Genomic DNA, 19111 nt, shown 5'->3' on the forward strand with positions numbered 1-19111 from the left:
GAAAGCTACTTAAGGAGTTTCTGGGGCCAGGGATTTAGCTCAGTGGTTCCGCTGCCTGTCTTGCAAGCGCAAGGTCCCAAGTTCAATCCCCAGTACCAAAAAAATAAAAAGAGGAGTTTCTGGGATTGTACTTTGAGTTTTGAAAGGTAGAAAATTAGGTCATTTGGTTGCCTTAAGAGGTTTTGTGTTTCTAGTGCAAGTTTTCATATTCATTGAGTTTAATCATAAATATTCTAGTAACAAGTCCAGTAGAACCTGAAAATAAATTATTCTGAATCAAACAGGGGCTTCAACTCAATGCAAGAGTTAACAAGTTACTATTTTTGAATGGAGTGTAGTAATCCTTCAGTATGCAGTTCATAAATGAGTCTTATGCAATACCTAGAGCTAGGTTGACTATATCTATATGTCTAGAAATCAAACCACCATTCAGATTTTCTCAGTTTCAAGCTGAATCTAAGTAACTTTTCTAAATTGAGGCTTCCTTGTGATGGTTTCTGAAGTCACAAAGTATCATATGTTTGATTTAGAATGTTTCTTACTTCCAGATTCTACTGGACTTGGCAGTTAAAAGGGAATTACAATGTAATTGACAAAGATAAATGTTTTCCAAACTTAAGCGCAGAGAATAACATAGAGAGCTTCATGAAACAGAGTGCTGGGTCCCATCCCCAGAGTTTCTGACTTAGGTGTGGAGTTATATCTGAGAGTTTGCATTTCTAACATTTTCTCAGCAAATGCTGATGTTGCTGGTTTGGGGACTACATTTGGAGAATCATTATTGGCTTAGACCAACATAGACTTCTATGTACAGATCTGCTCATATACAGTAGTAAATATATTTGTTCCAGCTCAGAGTCTAACAACTAAAAGATCATGTATTATATTGATAAAGAAGTAGTTCCATTAATGGAGAACAGCTTTTTGTTATTCTGCAGTTTTGTTATGTTTTGGTATTTTTCCCAAATGAGTGTTTGAAGCGTCAACCAGGCTCAGGATCCGGCTTTTCTAAAGCATAAGCAAGGGAAGGGAATAGTTATTTAAAACAGTAGTGTAGTGTTTGGAGTCATAGAAGAATCTAATGCTATAAAGAAGTATTTTATTATAGTTAGAAAAATATTTTTTGAGAGACCTGTAGTTTCCATTCATTTGATTAACTACATTATTGATTGGATACCTCACCTTGCTTTTTTTTTTTTTTTTTTTGCAGTACTGGGGATTGAACTCAGGATCTTGCACTTGCAAGGCAGGCACAGTGCCATCGAGCTAAATCCCCAGCCCTTCACCTTGCAATTTTGAGGACTACATTTGGCCAAGGAACCATGGTCTACCTTTTAATAATCCCCTCTTGCAGATTTTTGAGGTTTTTATGAGTTCTTCCCCACAAACCTATTTTTTTGTGGTTCAGCAGTCCTCCCTTTAAAAATCTTGGATTTGAAATTATTATGGATTGGAAACTAGAAACATGTTAACAATAATAATAAAGTCAAAGTAAATAGATATATGAGTTCAATAAAATGTATAGATTGTATTTTTTCTGAGGCGTTTTTTTGCATACTTTCTATTGACAGTTCTACAAAGTTGTGCGTGTGTGTGTGTGTGTATGTGTTATATATAAAAATTTTTTTTTTTGGTACTGGGGATCGAACTGGGGACCTTGCACTTGTGAGGCAGGCAGCAGAACCACTGAGTAAATCCCTGGCCCGTATATATGTATTTTTTTTCGCAGGGGGGTACTGGGGATTGAACTCAGGACCTTGCACTTGCAAGGCAGATGCAGTGCCACTAAGCTAAATCCCCAGCCCAATTGTGTATGTATTTTGAAGTCTGTTTTACATAGGGGCTGAATAGTCCCTTTGCTTTATTTCCCTTCAGACCTTCCTTGTTCCATTCAAATTAATCCAAAAATTAAAGGCTTGAAGCCCCCCATACCCCTTTCCTGAGGCAGGATCTTCCTATGTAGTTTAGGCAGCTCTCAGACTTGCTGTATAGCCCAGTCTGTCCTCAAACTTGTGATCTCCTTGCCTCAGCCTCCAAGTGCTGGCGTTACAGCTGTGTGTTACCATCTCTGGCTGCCCTTACTATGTTCACAGAGGCTGCCTGTCAGGGATTCGGACAGGACACGCGGCAGGTTGATGCCTCTGTTTCTTGATGCCTGGGGAAGGGATGACATGAACCCAGGATTGATGACCAGAGCTCTTCAATGAGACCTTGAAAGCATGGCAACCTTGGGGTTACTGGAGTTTGTATGATGGCTCAGGGCTCCAAACACAAGAGTTAGTGACCAGCAAACAAGGCAGAGACCCATTGCTTTTTGTTGCTTGTCTGGGGAAGTCAGACAGCATCTCAAAATACCTGACTCTGCTGGTTGAATCCCACTCAGGTACAATGGCAGGGCAATTGTTAGTTCTCAGTGGGGTGCGCCGAGGATGCAGTGTCAGTCTACAGTAGCTGTCTTTGGAAAATGTATACTGCTTCAACTCTCACAGTCCCTGAATACTAAATTTGTTATTGTGTAGAAAATTGGAACTTTCCCACTATTGGATAGCTTGTCCTATTATAGATTAGTACAGGCTCATACTCAAGAATTATTATAGGTGAAAGTCCCAAAACATCAAGCCTGTCAATCTTAACATCTTTTATATGCATAGAATTAGGTGTGTAATTGTTTATATTAAGCAAACTATATGTTGATAGAATATTTAAGAGTACAAAGCAAAAGGAGAACAATTCCACGACCAGTAATTCTATTTTGCAGATGCCTTCCTTTTTTATCTTCTTGTTTTTCATATCCATACCAGCATTTTTTAGGAATTTGATTTGACATTTATTTTGATTAGGTTGACAAACTGTACCCCGTGAGAGAGATACATGCTCATTGTGTATTTTTTAGGTTTAACGAGATGAGAAAGATGGCAGATACAGCTAAAAGCTAGAAACTGGCCCCCCCCTCCAGTATACCTAATGCACAGTTTTTATGATATTAGCACTGAGTTTTAGGCCTCTTAAATCTCTTCCCTTAACTATTTCTGAATTGAATTCTGACTATGATGTTATTTTGGAATATCCTAAGTCATAAAAAAAACCAAACCAAACAAAAGATACCCCCTAAAACTTACTACCAGTGCTTTTAACCTAGTTTCTGAGGCTCTGAAAAGTCTTTTAAATTGGAATTGTACTTCGTACATGGTTTCTTAATTTTATTATTGCTAAGGAAGTTTATATAATTGTGATTACTTTAAATATTTTCCTCTTAATATAGATTTCCTTTTTTTTTTTTTTTTGCTCAAGTTCTTTTATTGGTACATTTTAGGTATACAATACGTTTACATTTATCATTGGGTGCTTGTACCTGTATGTGGTGTATCTTGGTTCTTATTTTTTCCCCATTCCCTGTGGGCCCTTCACCCCTTCCACCCTTCCCTATTTACACAGACTTTGTTTCCATTTTTTTTTCTTTTCTCATAATTTTTACTTTCCCTTTTTTCCTTTCCCCTTCCCCTCCCACCTCCCTTACCCCTCTGGACTTTTTCTTCCTATTTAGATTTATTTCTTAACCACCAACCCTCCAACCCTTGCAACAACAGTAACTGAACTTTTGATTCTTTTTTTGAGACAGGGGTCTGGCTTTGTAATTAAGGCTGGCCTTAAACTCCTGCCTCAGCCTCCCAAGTGCTGGGATTACAGGTGTGTGCCACCAAACCCAGTGAACTTTTGATTCTTGCATTGCCTGAGTATCTTTTGGGGGGTTGGTCTGTATAGTAGCCTGGGAAACCATTAAAGTTTACAGAGGGTAGTTTTCTGCCCCCTCCTTTGTCACTAACAAAGCAAAGCTGTTGACTAGTATACTGCCCATAGGTGAAATGTTTAGCTTCGAAGTATCTTGTGTTCTTCAAGATATATCGATGAAGTACATAAAAGAATATGCCCTTGGGTTTATTGAGGAAAATACACATTAAAAAAAATTTTTTTTGAGACAGGTTCTCACTGTATAATTCAGACTGGCCTTGAACTCACTATGTAGCCTAGGCTGATCTTGAACTCACAGTGATCCTCCTGCCTCAGCCTCAGTAGTGTTGAGATTATAGGCATGCATTACCACACCTGACTTCAGGAAAATACACTTTTTATAGTGCCTATTTGCATGAATCCTTTGAAGGAAAGGAGAGAGAGGAAGAGAGGCACAGAAATTTTAAGTGTAAATGTCTGATATTGTCATTTTGATATAAGCTGAATCCTAACCAAATTGTGGTAATCGTCCATGTGAGCAGGAACCATATTCTTGGCCTAGCTGATGAATATCCTTTTTTTTTGTTTTGTTACCGGGCATCGAACTTGGGTCCTTGTGCTTGCGCAGCAGGCAGCTAAACCACTGAGCTAAATCCCCGGCCTTGATGAATATCTTTTTTGAGTACCCTGAAGAATAAGCAGCATCACATCATTGGCTTATAAGTATTTGATGGAGTGTTTAAATTTTTTTAGTTCACTATTAGACTTACTACATTAAATATATTACTTAAGCTGTGTTTATAAAGTACTGTATATTTAAGGTGCAATTTGAGACAAGCATAGAAGGTTGCTTGGGTTGTCATTTTAGTGTGGTGAAGCTGATACATATCTTCAACATGGAATGTAATTCTTTTTTTTTTTTAATATAGGGTAAGCTTGATGATTACCAGGAACGAATGAACAAAGGAGAGAGGCTTAATCAAGATCAGCTGGTAAAGATGTTGGATTTTATTAAAGACTTTGTTGTTTTAATAAGAAAATTTTGTAGTTCTTCATATTCCTAGTATAATTGAGTTCTGTTTTTGTCATTTTAGGATGCTGTGTCTAAGTACCAGGAAGTCACAAATAACTTGGAATTTGCAAAAGAATTACAGAGGAGTTTTATGGCATTAAGTCAAGATGTAAGTAAAATGTTTATGAAATACTAAAAATAGGGAAACTTGTATTGCTTCCTCGGGTTTCACTCTTTCCGTTACTATTGATGAACTGTGCAAGGTGAGAAGATTGGACCCAATTATATTTAATATGCCTTTTGTTGTTGTTCGATTTTGGGTTTTTTTTGTTTGTTTGTTTGTTTTTTGGTACCAGGGATTGAATTTGGGTCCTTGCGCTTGCATAGCAGGTGGCAAAACCACTGAGCTAAATCTCCAGCCCAGGATTTTGGTTTTTGAGAGAGGGTCTTGCTATGCAGTTCAGACAGGCCTTGAACTTACTGTGTTGTCCTTGAACTCAGAAGAGCTGGGATTACTGTGTGTGCTACTATGCCCAGCTAGAGCCTTGTTTATGTGACTGATAATCACTCTCCACTGAAAGTTTAAGGGATGTGGCAGTCTGATAACATTCACTGCTCTTGCACCAACTCTGAATCCAATAGGATGATGGGTTTTCCCAAAATATTTTGTGGTGTGACAAAAGCCTTTCATAGTTAGACAAAAATTATGTACAAGCAAGGTTAAAGAATTTGTTGAGATGGGGGAAATTGAAGCCTTCTGAATGAGTATCAGCTGTTTTGAGGAAGGGCTAGTAACATTGAAATACGAAGTTGACACTGATTTGGAAAAATGAAAATGACTGTTATAAAGGTGTGAGACCATGCAGTGTAGGGATTATGAGATCTGATCAGGAACCAGATTGCCTGGGTTGAATCCGAAGTCTACCACTTTTAATAGTTGTATAACTGTGGATGAATTAATTTCTCTGTCCCTGTATTAGTTAAGGTTTTCCAGAGAAACAGAGCCAGTAGGAGAAGAGGGAAAGAGAGATCGGCTGTTACATTGTTAGTTTTCTACTCTGTAAAGTGGTATTGATATAGCACTTACCTCTTAAGGTTGTCTATAGAAGAGTATCTGATGCATCACCAACATATTTCATAAACACTTTTTTTTTTTTTGGTACCGGGGATTGAACTTGGGTCCTTGCACTTGCGAGGCAGGCGACAGAACCACTGGGCTAAATCCCCGGCCCTCATATTTCAAATACTTACTGTTAACATTATTTGTTACATCTGAATAAAGACGGGAAACTTTGATGACTTGCCTGAAAACAGAGAAGCAGTAGTTTTATTTATTTATTTTGGTAGGGGCTCGAACTTGGGACCTTGTGCTTGCAAGGCAGGTGCCGGAACCACTGAGCTAAATCCCCGGCCCCAGTAGTTTTAATTTACATCCCGTATCTTGTATGATTTATGCTGCTATAACAGTGCCAGAGACTGGATAATTTATAGAACAGAAATATAATTTCTCATAGTTCAAGGAGCTGGGAAGCCCAAGACCAAAGCACTGGCACCTGGTGAGGGTCCTTTGACTGCATCCTCCCATGGTAGGATGCCAAGGACAAGAGAGTGCCTTTCTTACTGGGGCATTTACTCCTGCCTGAGGGGAGCCCTTTGACCTGGTGACCTCCCAGAAGGCCCTGCCTGGCCAATGCTGCTGCACTGAGAGGATTACATTTCCAACAGAAGAATGTGTGTGTGGGGAGGAAGGGGCATAAAGACTAGTACTTGGATAGGGGCTTGTACCACTTAGCTTAGGTCAGAGCCTGACGAATAATTTCCAAACTCCTTTGTTTATTTTTAAAAACCTAGTCCATTAGAGCACAATTGCAGTGTACTTTAATACAATATCTATTTCTGAAGCTATTGACATTGTAAATTAAAACACCTGTTTCCTCCTTTGCTTCTGTTTTAACTGTCATTGGTGTTTTGAGAAACTTTTGTGTGAGGTTTAATATTAGTGATTGACAGTAATTACGTGGAACTCTGATCACACAGTTTTGGTTAGGCTTCATGAGCTGCTCTGGCCTAGCTGTAGCCTGCCTTTTTTTCTTACTTTCACCTTCCCTTGATCTGCTATTTCATCAAAGGTAGCTTGCTTTCTTTTTGTTTGTTTTTGAGACAAGGTCTGGCTATATAGCCCACACTGGCTTCAAACTCAAAGCAGTCCTGCTTCAGCCTGCTGAAGGCTGGGATTTCAGGCTTGTACCACCATGCCTGGCTTCTTATCTATTTAGTAGACATGTAGATGTCACTTTTTTCTTGAAAACTTTCTTGACACCCTAACTTAGAGAGCTGTTTCCTCTCTGCACAGATACTATGTATTCACTTTTCATTTATGGCTAAGATAGCATTTACCCACTCTGCTGCCATTACAGATTTGTCTTGTTGCTGCACCCTTCTTCATTCCTCCCAGGTTCCCTCCATTTCTCTCTTCCACACGGATTTCCTTTGTCCTAGTTTGATTTTCTTTGTCTTAGTTCATCCCAGTGAGGCTTGAGAAGGGAACGTGGGGAAGAAAAAGGCTGACCTTTCTCTGCCCCTAAGCTGGATGAGTTTGGCTAATGCCATCTCTTCAGCCATTTCAAGGAAGAAAAAGGAATAGTAGTGAAAACATTCATATTTAGCTTCATCTTTCACTGCCACTTTTTCTCTGCCAACATTCTTGTTCATGAACCAGATCAGTTTTAAATCACTATTTTCAGTTGTGATTCATTTCTGCTACAGGCAGTGGATTCTTGTTTTCTTTCTCTTTCCTTTTTTTTTTTTTGAGGCAGAGTCTCACTATGTAGTTCAGGATGGCCCTGAACTCACTGTGTAGCATAGGCTGGCCTTGAACTCACAGCCATCCTCCTGCCTCTGTTTCTCAAGTGCTGGAATTACAGGTGTGCGCCACCATGCCTGGCCAGCAGTGGATTCTTTGAGGTCCGGGGCAGTGGTGGGTTGTGGCTGCTTCTTGTGTTTTTAGAAGGTACTTAGAATTTTGAATCATTTTTCCGAGGAGGAGAGGTAATCTTTTTATTATTGCTGTGGTTAGGATTCTGTTTTAATTGGCTTAGTCCTTTAATTCTAATTCTCATGCTACTTAATGGAAAATTTCAAACATGAATATCTAAAACTAAAGAATATAATGAAGACCTGTATAATTAGCTTCTACAATCATTGTCTCTTGGGCAATTAGTTTTTACATATACCCATTCTGCTCCCTTGTCTCCTTTTTTGCTAGATTATTTTGAAACAAATTGCAAGTTTATTTTTTATAAGTAACTTTCTAGTAGTTACAATACATTCTAGAGATACATGTGCTTTGAATTTTTTTGTTTGTTTTTTTCCCAACATTTTGTATCTTTAATAACATACACAATGGTTACCAGCCATATTCATAACAAGTGATTCATAACATGTATCTAAAAATAACATTTTTTTCCTTTTTGGTGTGAAAAGCTTGAGAATGTCCCAGTGAGGCAGGTGGGTTGGGTGTGATTTGAATTTTTAGCAGTGAAACTATGCTTGTAGGTTGGGAATCATCCTTTTATGTATTGGGATCACATGTCACTCATTGAATGAGACACATTTTATTTGCACTGAGCCTGAAGTAGATTGAATTTAAGTGAGTCGTTAACCGCTGCTGGCTTCCTCTTAAGCCTAAAGACAAATCAGTTTTGGTCACTATTTTCAATGTGCTGGAATACCTTTCTAGTACCACTAGTGGGTTGTTTGGGGCAAGGAGACAGCACTAGGCTTGATGTCTCCCTGTGAATTAGTAGAAATTAGAACTTTGGTGTCTTACTGTTTACATTGTTTTACAGATTCAGAAAACAATAAAGAAGACAGCACGCCGGGAGCAGCTTATGAGAGAAGAAGCTGAACAGAAACGTTTAAAAACTGTGCTTGAGCTACAGTATGTTTTGGACAAATTAGGAGATGATGAAGTGCGAACTGACTTGAAACAAGGCTTGACCGGAATACCGATCCTGTCGGAGGAGGAGTTGTCGCTGCTGGATGAATTTTACAAGTTAGTGGATCCTGAGCGGGACATGAGCCTAAGGTATGTGGTGTTTAGCAGAAGAAACTTCTCAATATTGCCTTGCGTGGACAGTGGACGCTTCATTAATGAGCCATTCCATGATTGTATTGTAAGGTTGAACGAGCAGTATGAACATGCCTCCATTCACCTGTGGGACTTGCTGGAGGGGAAGGAAAAATCTGTGTGCGGGACAACTTGTGAGTATTAACTCTACAACTAAAAATCTTTAAAAATTAATTTTCTGATTAACATACTGAAGGAAATTCAGAAGAGTTTAAGTAATATTCATCCACTATTTACTTTTTGCAACTTTTTTTTTTGAGACAAGGTCTCTGTGTTCAGGCTGGCCCTGAACTCACTTTGTAGCCCAGGCTCGCCTTGAACGCCTGGTGATCCTCCTGCCTCTGCCTCCTGAGTGCTGGGATTACAGGCGTGCCCTACCAGGCTGGCTGTTTTTTGTTTGTTTTTTGCTGTTTATATATGTGTTGTGTAAATCAGAACATTAACAAGGAATAAGCAACAATTTGTTCGAGACAGTCTTTTTTTTTTTGGAGACTAGGTCTCACTATGTAGTTCAGACTGGCCTTGAACTCACTATGTAGCCTAGCGTGGGCTCAAACAGTAATCCTCCTGCCTCAGCCTCCTGAGTGCGGGTATTACAGGCCTGCATCACCACTCCCAGCAAGATCGTTTTCTTGATTTGTTAATTTTTTTATTTTTTATTTTTTTGTGGTCCAGGGGATTGAACTCAGGACCTTGTGCTTGTGAGGCAGGTGCAGTGCCACTGAGCTAAATCCCCAGCCTTCTATTTTTAACTGTATTTCTTTGTTATAAATAAGTGTTTTGAATTTTATCATCAGAGGTTTGATAGGAAAGTACAGTAACTGTGTGTGTATAAATTTGTTAGCTTAAAAAAGTAGTTTTACATCAAGCCTACAGAGCATTTATTGATGAGTAACAAGGGTTAAACCTCTAAGCATATAGTTTTTTTTTCAGGGATATTTTCTACCCATTCGTCCCACATCTTATTAATGGAAAGATACAAATGTATGCAAATTAATGTTTTTAAGTGTAGTTTTTGTCTAAATTTTTAAAAAGATTCTTATGAATCAGCTTGAAGGTAAACACAAGAAGTGTTCCATCATTCCTAGAGTTGTTGGTCTGATTAGGGTTAATTTTACAATAGTTGGATATAATATGGCTCTTGAAGTTTTTGTTTTTCTGTACAGTGACCAAGTTAGGGACTGACCCTGCTCATGCATTTCTGCTGCACAAGCCCCCAAAATTGAGAGTAATTCTTTATATATCTCCTCTCAGCCTTCCTTTGTATCTCCTAGTGTACCAAGTTTTCACTGAACCTTTTAAATGTCTTTTGGTTTTGTTTTCCCAAGATAAAAACTTACTGTGTAGTTCAGGCTGGCCTTGAACACCTCTGTGTAATCCAAGCTGGCCTTGAATTTCATGGCTCTCTTCCTGCCTCAGCCTCCCAGATTGCTGGGATTATAGGCATGTCCCACCTTGGTTGTGGCTTTGTCTTTCTGTCTAATGTAGTTGCTTAACTGAATTGTTCCTGTTCCACCCTTCAAAAAATTGAGCTGGGCATGGTGGGGCATGTCTGTAATCCCAGCACTGTGGGAGGCTGAGGCAGGATGTTTGAACCCAGCCTGGGCAACTTAGTGACTCAGGGAGACCTTGTATCAAAATAAAAATTGAAAGGTTGGGGATGAAGCTTAGTGAGAAGGTCCTCATTGATTCCCAGGAAGAAAACAAACCAAACCCAAAACTTTAAAATCTTTAAGGCTTAATTTCACTGTTTGTCTAATCTCAAGGCTATTCATGGTCTGGCTCTTAGCCAGTGTTGCCTAGCCTCATCTTTCCCTATCTTTTTTCTTATTTCCTGTGCTTCAGCTGCAGTGGCATCCTTTCCTTTTCTTGCATTTGGTACCTTTCTTTGCGCAGGACTTTGTCGGTGCTCTTTGCTCTCCCTTGAAACCATTCTCTTTCACTCACTTTCTGTACCTCAACTCGGTCTCAACCCTGACTAGGTCCAGTTCATTGTATCATTCCTGTGTTTCATGCCTTCTGTGTTAGACTGTAAGGTCAGCGAAAGGGAGATGCTTTGCCTTTTATTATTTATGTCCTCAGTGCCTAGTGTATTGCCTAATGTACAGCAGGTATTAAATAAATGCTTATTGAATGAATACGTGTTGTCAGCTCCTCCAATATTTAAAAACAAAGTTTTGGCCAAATGTAGTGGCACATAACTGTAATCTCAGCACTAGGGAAACTGAGGCAAGAGGATTGCTGTGAGTTCGAGGCCAGCCTGAACTGCATAGAAAAAAACAAAGAAAAACAAAACTCAACCCCCCCCCCCAAAGTTTTGATATATGTATAGGTTCTTGAGCCCTGTCACTCTGTAATACATTTCTGTTGTTGGTGAAATTTAATCTCTTTATGTTTATAGATGTTTTAGTAACAGTTGATTAAGTGGGTTTTTTCTTACCATAGTATTTTGAAGAATATAGAATTTTGTTTAAGCTTGGTATTGTCAAATAGTCTAACATTCTAATTTATATTCATCTTTAGATAAGGCTCTAAAGGAAATCGTTGAGCGTGTATTTCAGTCAAACTACTTTGACAGCACCCATAACCACCAGAATGGTCTGTGTGAGGAAGAGGAGGCAGCCTCAGTGCCTACAGTGGAAGACCAGGTTGCTGAAGCTGGTGAGTTCGGCTGGGGATGAGCTCTACTTTCCTTGGCTGTGAGGTCATTACTTAATGTATATGTACACTTAAGAGTTTGAAGGGACAAAACACATCAGGAGTAATTCCCTCAAGTAATCAGTCATTTGTCTTATGGGTTTTTTTTGTTTTGTTTTGCTTTTTTTTTTGAGACAGTGTCTCGCTGTGTAGTTCAGGCTGGCCCTGAATCTACAGCCCACGCTGGCCCCGAACTCACAGCGATCCTCCTGCCTCAGCCTCCCAAATGCTTGGATTACAGGTGTGCATCACCATGCCCTGCATAATTTGATAGTCTTGAGTTACAAATTCCTCAGTGGCAAGAGGTCTTTTCTGATTGATTTTAACACCTAGTGCAACACTAATTATGTAGCTAGACCATGACTGAGTACTTTATGGTGAGTTTTGAGTAAAAGTGAGTACAGTTGGACAAATTATTGGAAGATAAATCTTGCAATTGTTTGAAGTCATTGATTATAGAATCAGACTACTTGAATTCAAATCTTGGCTTCAAACTTAGCAGCTGTGTAATTTTCAGTAAGTTATTAAAGTGCTGAAAAAAAAGAGAAAGCTTTCTGTAGCTCAGGTTTCTCTCTTCAGAAAGCAGTACGTGAAGTCTGTATGTACAGTGCCTGACACATGGTGAACCCCACACTGTTAGCTATTTGTTTTTTTTTTTTTTGGTACTGGGGATTGAACTCGGGTCCTTGCGCTTGTGCAGCAGGCAGTGAAACCACTGAGCTAAATCCCCAGCCCTTACACTGTTAGCTATTAAGTGGAAAGCAGAAGAGCCTGTGGATTGAGCTATATCATCAGCCTTATTTTTTTTTTCTTTTGAGACAGGGTCCCTCTGTAGATATGGACAAATGTATCATGCCAACTTCCCACCATTACAGTATCATACAGACCACCTTCACTGACTTAAATCTTAAGTTTTTCATCTTTTTTTTTCATCAATTTTTAACCTCTTAGAACCTGAGCCAGCAGAAGAATACACTGAGCAAAGTGAAGTCGAATCAACAGAGGTATGATTTTTTTAAAAAAACATAATGCCAGTTTTATTTTTCTGCCTTTCAAACAGATGTCTCAAACATTTACTTTGCTTTGCAGTATGTAAATAGACAATTTATGGCAGAAACCCAGTTCAGCAGTGGTGAGAAGGAGCAGGTAGATGAATGGACAGTGGAAACCGTTGAGGTGAGAGTTCTCTATATTCCAAGTTGATGTTTTTGTCTTTAATTTGTAATTTTTCTCCTGTGACTAAATTAAGATTGTTAGTCATTTGTATTGATACGGAAAAGTTTTAGGTAACTTAATTGAATATTAAGGTAGTTGTAGAAGCAAAATAAGTAATGTGTTCTTTTAAGATTTGCTTTTCCTGTAACTCCTTGTTTAAGGTGAAGATTATCTGACTCTAACCAGTAACTTCATTAACCTAACAAAGTTACCAGGCCAGAGTGAATTTACAATGTATATGGCCTATCTTGTGTCTGTGACTTGTAAATAGGAACTGGAATTGCATTTACATATCAAAGATCACTAGGGATGAGATAATGGCTAAAAAGGATATAAAAAGGGAAATGCTGAACAAAGGGCAGGGATATTGACCAGACTGGTTTCTGGCATGCCCGTCCGCTCCTGAGAAGAAATTTTATTATTTTATCCAAATTCTGTGTCTCTGTGTATTTCTTTCCGAGATTTCTGTAACAGTATTAGTTTATTATACTTCTTTTTTTGGTACTGGGGATTGAACTCGGGACCTTGCTCTTGCGCGGCAGGTGGCAGAACCACTGAGCTAAATCCCCGGCCCTTAGTTTATTATACTAACTCATTGCCTAAGACTTGTATTTAAAAGATGATTTGTGTATTCCTATGGATGTGTATTAGAATTTGCTGGTGACTGATTTGATTATAAAAATTTTTTTATACAGTGTTATCTATGGATTCTCTTGACTCCTAAAGTGTATCAGGTTGCTCTCTAAAAAGCTGGGCTCTTATGTCAATATCCTTCAGAAAAACCCACTTCACAGGGAATCTGTTGGTGTGTCATCTTGGACTCCTCTTTCACTCTAACACTGTTCAGTACCAGGCTCTAGGTTTCATCAGTGTTTCTTGGTGTTGTCTCTCAGCTTATACTAAGTCTTTTTTCAGGTTTTTGTCTTTAGTTCATTGACTCACTTAATAGTTCCCCTTTCTAACTTCCCCCAGACCATCCTATTCATTTCCACAAGTTATTTATAGGAAAAGTTAGCTTTAATTAATATACTTGGACCTCTTCTCAGTTGTGCTTTGCCTGTAAAATATAGCAAAAAACCCAGGGGTGGTGGCACAAACCTGTAATCTCAGCATTTGGGACGCTGAGGCAGGATTGCAAATTTGAGGCCTTCTGGCTACATAATGAGTTTTAAGTCCAGCCTGGGGTACACAGTGAGATTTGATTTTTTAAAAAAAAGGATAAAATCTTACTAGTTGGGGCTGGGAATTTAGCTCAGTGGTTCTGCCACCTGCCTCCCAAGCGCAAGGTCCCGAGTTGGATCCCCAGTACCCCCCCCCCGCCAATCTTACTAGTTGGTTGGTCCTAGCTTCTCCACCCTCCCAGCCTCTTTTAGATGCCTTCCTTTATACCTCCAAAAAATAGTTTTAAGGTTTGGATAATAGGTTTTTGCCTTTATATATATTATTCTGCTGTCAGGATCTTTCTCCAAATGTGGTGTAATTGTCAGTAATTTGAGCTCTCTGTTGAAATATCAAGATGCATTATTGATAGAGTAGAGAATTGGACCCTTACTCCAGAAGGATACTTACAAGAAATACTATCTCATGAAAACTTCACAAAATATTGCAGATTTGTCCAATAAGGAATGCATTTCAGAAATATTGCAGGAGAATTAGAAAAATAGATCAGAAATCTATAGAATGGTAGTGTATGTAGGAAATGTGCCAACCAGTTGGACTTTGGGTAAGTAGGGTGGGTGTATGTTTTTAGGGGAGCCACACTATAGATACGCATTAGCAGGGGCATAGAAGTGGAAGTGAATTATTAACATTTGTTTCATTGAAAGATATATGTTAGTCTTATAGGAGAAGGTTGGGAACTAAAATACAGTGCTTTGTAGATAAGATACTTGCATTTTGAGAGATGATCATATTATTGTACTTAATACTTTGCTGGGGGGGGTGTTCTTAATATCTGGTAGGTGGGTCTTTCTAAAGGGTATTCATATGGGATTCCAGAAATTTCTGCAGCATCCTGAGGTTGATAGACAGCTAAATTGGCTTTTCATGATAAACAACGTAGTTTTTTAAAAATCTGTGTTGTTTATAAAGAGAAAAAGATAATTATTTGCCCAGGTTCAACGATATGACTTTCCCAAATTTAAAAGCCAGAGAAAGATATAAATTCATTAAAATAAAAGCTAGAATTCCCAAGCAAAGCTGGGATTTTTTTTTTTAAGAAAAATAATCAGAAAATTGTTAGGGCTGGGAAGGAGACTAGAAGTGAGCTTTGGTTTCTGTAGCAGCTTAGTTGAGGTGATAATATCTTGATCCTAGTGTGTTAGCAGAGAAATGAAAGAAACCTAAATTTCAGTGATAGTAATGACCAATACGTTTTCCAGGTGCTGAGATAAATGCATATGTGCTGTGGATGGCATACAGATCCAGTTTCTAGGGAAAGAATAATAGTTTAAGTAAAATACATTATTTTTGGAAGAACAGTTATTCTTTGAAGGCAGTTTAAAAAGTAAATTATGAAAGTTGCATGATGATCTGGTAGAATTAAAAACACTATAGAGGTGTGGACGTTGATCGGAATGCTAAGTTTGGGATAAGTTGCTGCAGCCGAGTAACTGAAGCCGGTTCTGTGGTACAGATGACATGACGTGCAATTTGGGTGCCAGTCATGACAGGATGAGTGGAGCTTATTATGTATTCTGCCACCACTTTCTCTCCCACCATAGGTGGTAAATTCACTCCAGCAGCAACCTCAGGCTGCATCTCCTTCAGTACCAGAGCCCCACTCGTTGACTCCGGTGGCTCAGGCTGACCCCCTTATGAGAAGACAGCGAGTACAAGATCTTATGGCACAAATGCAGGGGCCCTATAATTTCATACAGGTAGGTGCATTTTAGTAAAATACTCTTTAACAAAGTTTACGTGTTTACACTATTTGACCTAACTGTATTACATCCTAACTTTACTTGTAGGATTCAATGCTGGATTTTGAAAACCAGACTCTTGATCCTGCCATTGTATCTGCACAACCTATGAATCCAACACAAAACATGGACATGCCCCAGCTGGTTTGCCCTCCTGGTTAGTAATGGTACTTTTTATGTGAAGATGAAATATAGGACCCACTAGTGCTTTCAGGTTTCACAAAGTTTGTGGAAATTAATTTTCCTCCTTTTAATGATTGCTTAACTTTGGATCTTGTCTTTAATTAATTTGTTAAGAATTGTTATTTATCTTATAATGTGAATCATGACTGTAGTTCTATAATTTTAAAACTTTATTGGCTTATAGACACAGAAAAATACATGCAAATTTGATGAGTTTTTCACAAACTGAACACACTGGTATCCAGATCAAGAAATGAAACATCATTAGTACCCCAGAATCCTGTTTTGTCTTCCCTTTCAGTCCCTAGTTACTGACTATATCCAGCTCTCCCCTAACTCTGTGGTAACTACTCACTTCCTTATTTATGTCACTGTAGATCAGTTGCCTGATTTTTGTAATGGGCATAAGTAAAATTTTGTATGATTTTTGAAACTTCAAAATTAATCTTTGGAAGGAAGCCAGGAATGGTAGTGCATGCCTGTAATCCCATTATTCTGGTGGCTAAGGCAGGAGGTTTAAGGCCAGCCTGGGCTATGTAGTTCGAGGCCAGGCTGGAATACATAGTGAGACTCTGTCAAAAAATGGAGAAAGAAAAAACCCAACAAAATTTATCTTAGGAATGAAAATAACGGAGGTGGCTTTCTCTGGATGGTTCCATCTTTCTAGGAAAATTTCTAAACATTTTATTCCCTAAATCAAAATGAGACATAAAATGTGGATTAAGGGAACACTGAAAGGAAAGAGGAAAGGATAAACAAGAGTTGCAGTTTCAGCTCTCAATCGTCTTACACCAGCAAGTGGCAGAACTAAGTAGTGCCTTGCATTGGGTTTTGTACCTCTCTAGAAACATCAGTAATTTTGAGTCTTCATGGTTTTTCCCTAGTGTGTGTCAGTGTTAGTGACACAAAGTGCTATGTAACATTGAATGTTGCATAATCTTAAATGTTATAGAAGCAGCTGTGGGCGAAAGCGTATTCAGTGACAATTTGGTAAGATAGGAATTCTCCACAGTAAAAGGAGCTCACGTCTCTGTCACAGTTCTATCAAGAGTTAGAGAACAAAGGTCAGATGTTCTAGAAAGCAGTCACAGTTCTTTAATGTTCATTTTATGAACTTTATCAGAGGATAAAAATGTGTAGTTTTACCAGGTGCTAAGCTGTGCCAAGCTATGACACTTACTGATACAACCTGTAAGGCTACTTAGATATTTACGTATTTAGATAAAGCCCAGTTCATTAGACTCCAGTAAAAATCTGTGGGTTCTAAAAGACCAACCAGTGATTCTGGGTTTTGCTTTTTGGTTGTTGTTTATTGTTTCTTTTTTTTTTTTTTTTTTAATGATTTGGTGGTACTGAGGATTGAACCAGGGCCTTCAGACTGAGCTATGTCTCTAGCCCTGTTAAAAAATTTAATTTTGAGAGCAGTCTTGCTGAGTTGCCCAGGTGATATTTGAACTTGTAATGTTTCTGCTTCAGCTTCCGAGAGTGGTGCACCACCACGCCCAGCTATGGCTGTGGTTTTTTTTTTTTTGGTATCGGAGATCGAACTTGGAATCTTGTGCTTGCGAGACAGGTGGCGGAACTACTGAGCTAAATCCCCAGCCCTGGTTCTGTATTTTTGATTATTTAACTATAGTTGGGTATAAAATACAGGCTTTCAGTAGCACATCATTTTTTTTTTTTTTTACTTTTGAAATACAGGTGTTTAAAAGGCATATTTATATATTTTACTTTTTATTCCCCTGTGGAAATATTTTGAGATTGTATTGAAACTTGAGTATCAGCAATGCTGCTTTCTTACACTGTTCAAGCTCAAGACCTGGGCAGTGGAGGCAGACACTGTCTTGTAAAATAAAAAGGGCTAGGGATGTAGGTCATTTGGAAGACCCTGGATTCAGTCTCCAGTACCACATCAAAACAAAACCAAAAACAAGGCGCCAGGTGTGGTGGCAGACTCCTGTAATTCTCGCGCTCCAAAAGCAAAAATAAATGCCACCCCCCCCCCCGCCCGCAAAAGCTTTATCATGGACAACTTTAATATTGAATTTTTGTTTTTTTCTGTACCTCTTTGTTGATATGTTCTCACTGACATTTTACTTAACCTTATAAAACACCAAATGAAAGGAATTTATTTTATTTTTTTACTTTTTTTGAGACAGGGTCTTGCTGTGTAGTCCAAGCTGGTCTTGAACTCACTATGTAGTCCAGGCTGGCCTTGAACTCATGGCAGTCCTCCTGCCTCAGCCTCCCAAGTGCTAGGATTACAGGCATGGGCCACAATGCCCGAAGTTGAGGGTTCGGCCTTAGAAATTTGCATTAGCAGCCACATAAAAGGTACTTAGGCACCTCTTAAGAAATTTGATTACGTATAATAATAATCCTGTCCATTTTGCAGTTCATTCTGAATCTAGACTTGCTCAGTCTAATCAAGTTTCTGTACAACCAGAAGCTACACAGGTAAGAGTATTATTTTTTTCAGGTTTGTTTTCTATGCCTCTTATGAACCTCGTGTCTGCATTTGATCAGTGTCCAAGTCTTCTGTTACATATTCATTGGCATTGGTAGTTACCACCCTTTATTTATGTCCTCGTTACATTTATTTTTCTTTGATAACTTTTTAAATTGTTTTTGTTACTTCTTGTATATATAAGTATTAAAATCAAAGGAGCTTTTTAATTATAACCTGAGTTGAATTTTAGAAGGCGTATTTTAGACATAATTCTAAAGTTTAAAACAAGTTTTGCCCTCTTAGAAGCCTATAGGACTTCAAATTAGAATTGGGTATATTTAACTTTAAAAATGTGTTAGGTTGTGTAGTCTGCAGGTATAGAGAGAAAGTACAGGTATGTGTATTTCTTAGCCCTCTCTGCATTAGGGTTGGTTTATTTTGACCAGTTAATTTTGTAAGAAGAATAAAGCTTAATAAAAACCAAAACAATAAAGCTTTGATTTCTATCTAGGTTCCTTTGGTTTCATCCACGAGTGAGGGATACACGGCATCTCAACCATTGTATCAGCCTTCACATGCCACAGAGCAGCGGCCACAAAAGGAACCAATTGATCAGATTCAGGCAAGTTCTATCATCAGGACATACAACCTCGATGAGTTCACTCCTCATATTCACTTTGCATTAGGCAGAGGCACTTAGGTGTTAACATAGTGACTTCTTTTTGGATCTGGTTTTCTTTTTGGAAGTAGTTGATCTTGTTAATCTGCAATAACTT

General features: G+C 38.6%; 1 protein-coding gene across 2 annotated transcripts in view; it reads left to right on the forward strand.

Moving 5' to 3' along the window:
* The window catches only part of Caprin1 (cell cycle associated protein 1), a 38968-nt gene that overhangs the window by 10015 nt on the left and 9842 nt on the right, over positions 1-19111 (forward strand). For both annotated transcript variants that reach the window (XM_004852063.4, XM_087205593.1), the window contains 11 exons: positions 4659-4721; positions 4824-4910; positions 8590-8828; positions 8922-9004; positions 11394-11531; positions 12519-12571; positions 12657-12743; positions 15506-15661; positions 15752-15860; positions 18282-18343; positions 18847-18957. In XM_004852063.4, coding sequence (XP_004852120.1) covers positions 4659-4721; positions 4824-4910; positions 8590-8828; positions 8922-9004; positions 11394-11531; positions 12519-12571; positions 12657-12743; positions 15506-15661; positions 15752-15860; positions 18282-18343; positions 18847-18957 — 1188 coding nt within the window. The remainder of the gene's footprint in view (positions 1-4658; positions 4722-4823; positions 4911-8589; positions 8829-8921; positions 9005-11393; positions 11532-12518; positions 12572-12656; positions 12744-15505; positions 15662-15751; positions 15861-18281; positions 18344-18846; positions 18958-19111) is intronic.

The sequence above is a fragment of the Heterocephalus glaber genome, unplaced genomic scaffold, assembly GCF_053883595.1.
Source record: "Heterocephalus glaber isolate CG9 unplaced genomic scaffold, H.glaber_assembly_v1.0 deba00000594, whole genome shotgun sequence".
Taxonomy (NCBI): Eukaryota; Metazoa; Chordata; class Mammalia; order Rodentia; family Bathyergidae; genus Heterocephalus; species Heterocephalus glaber.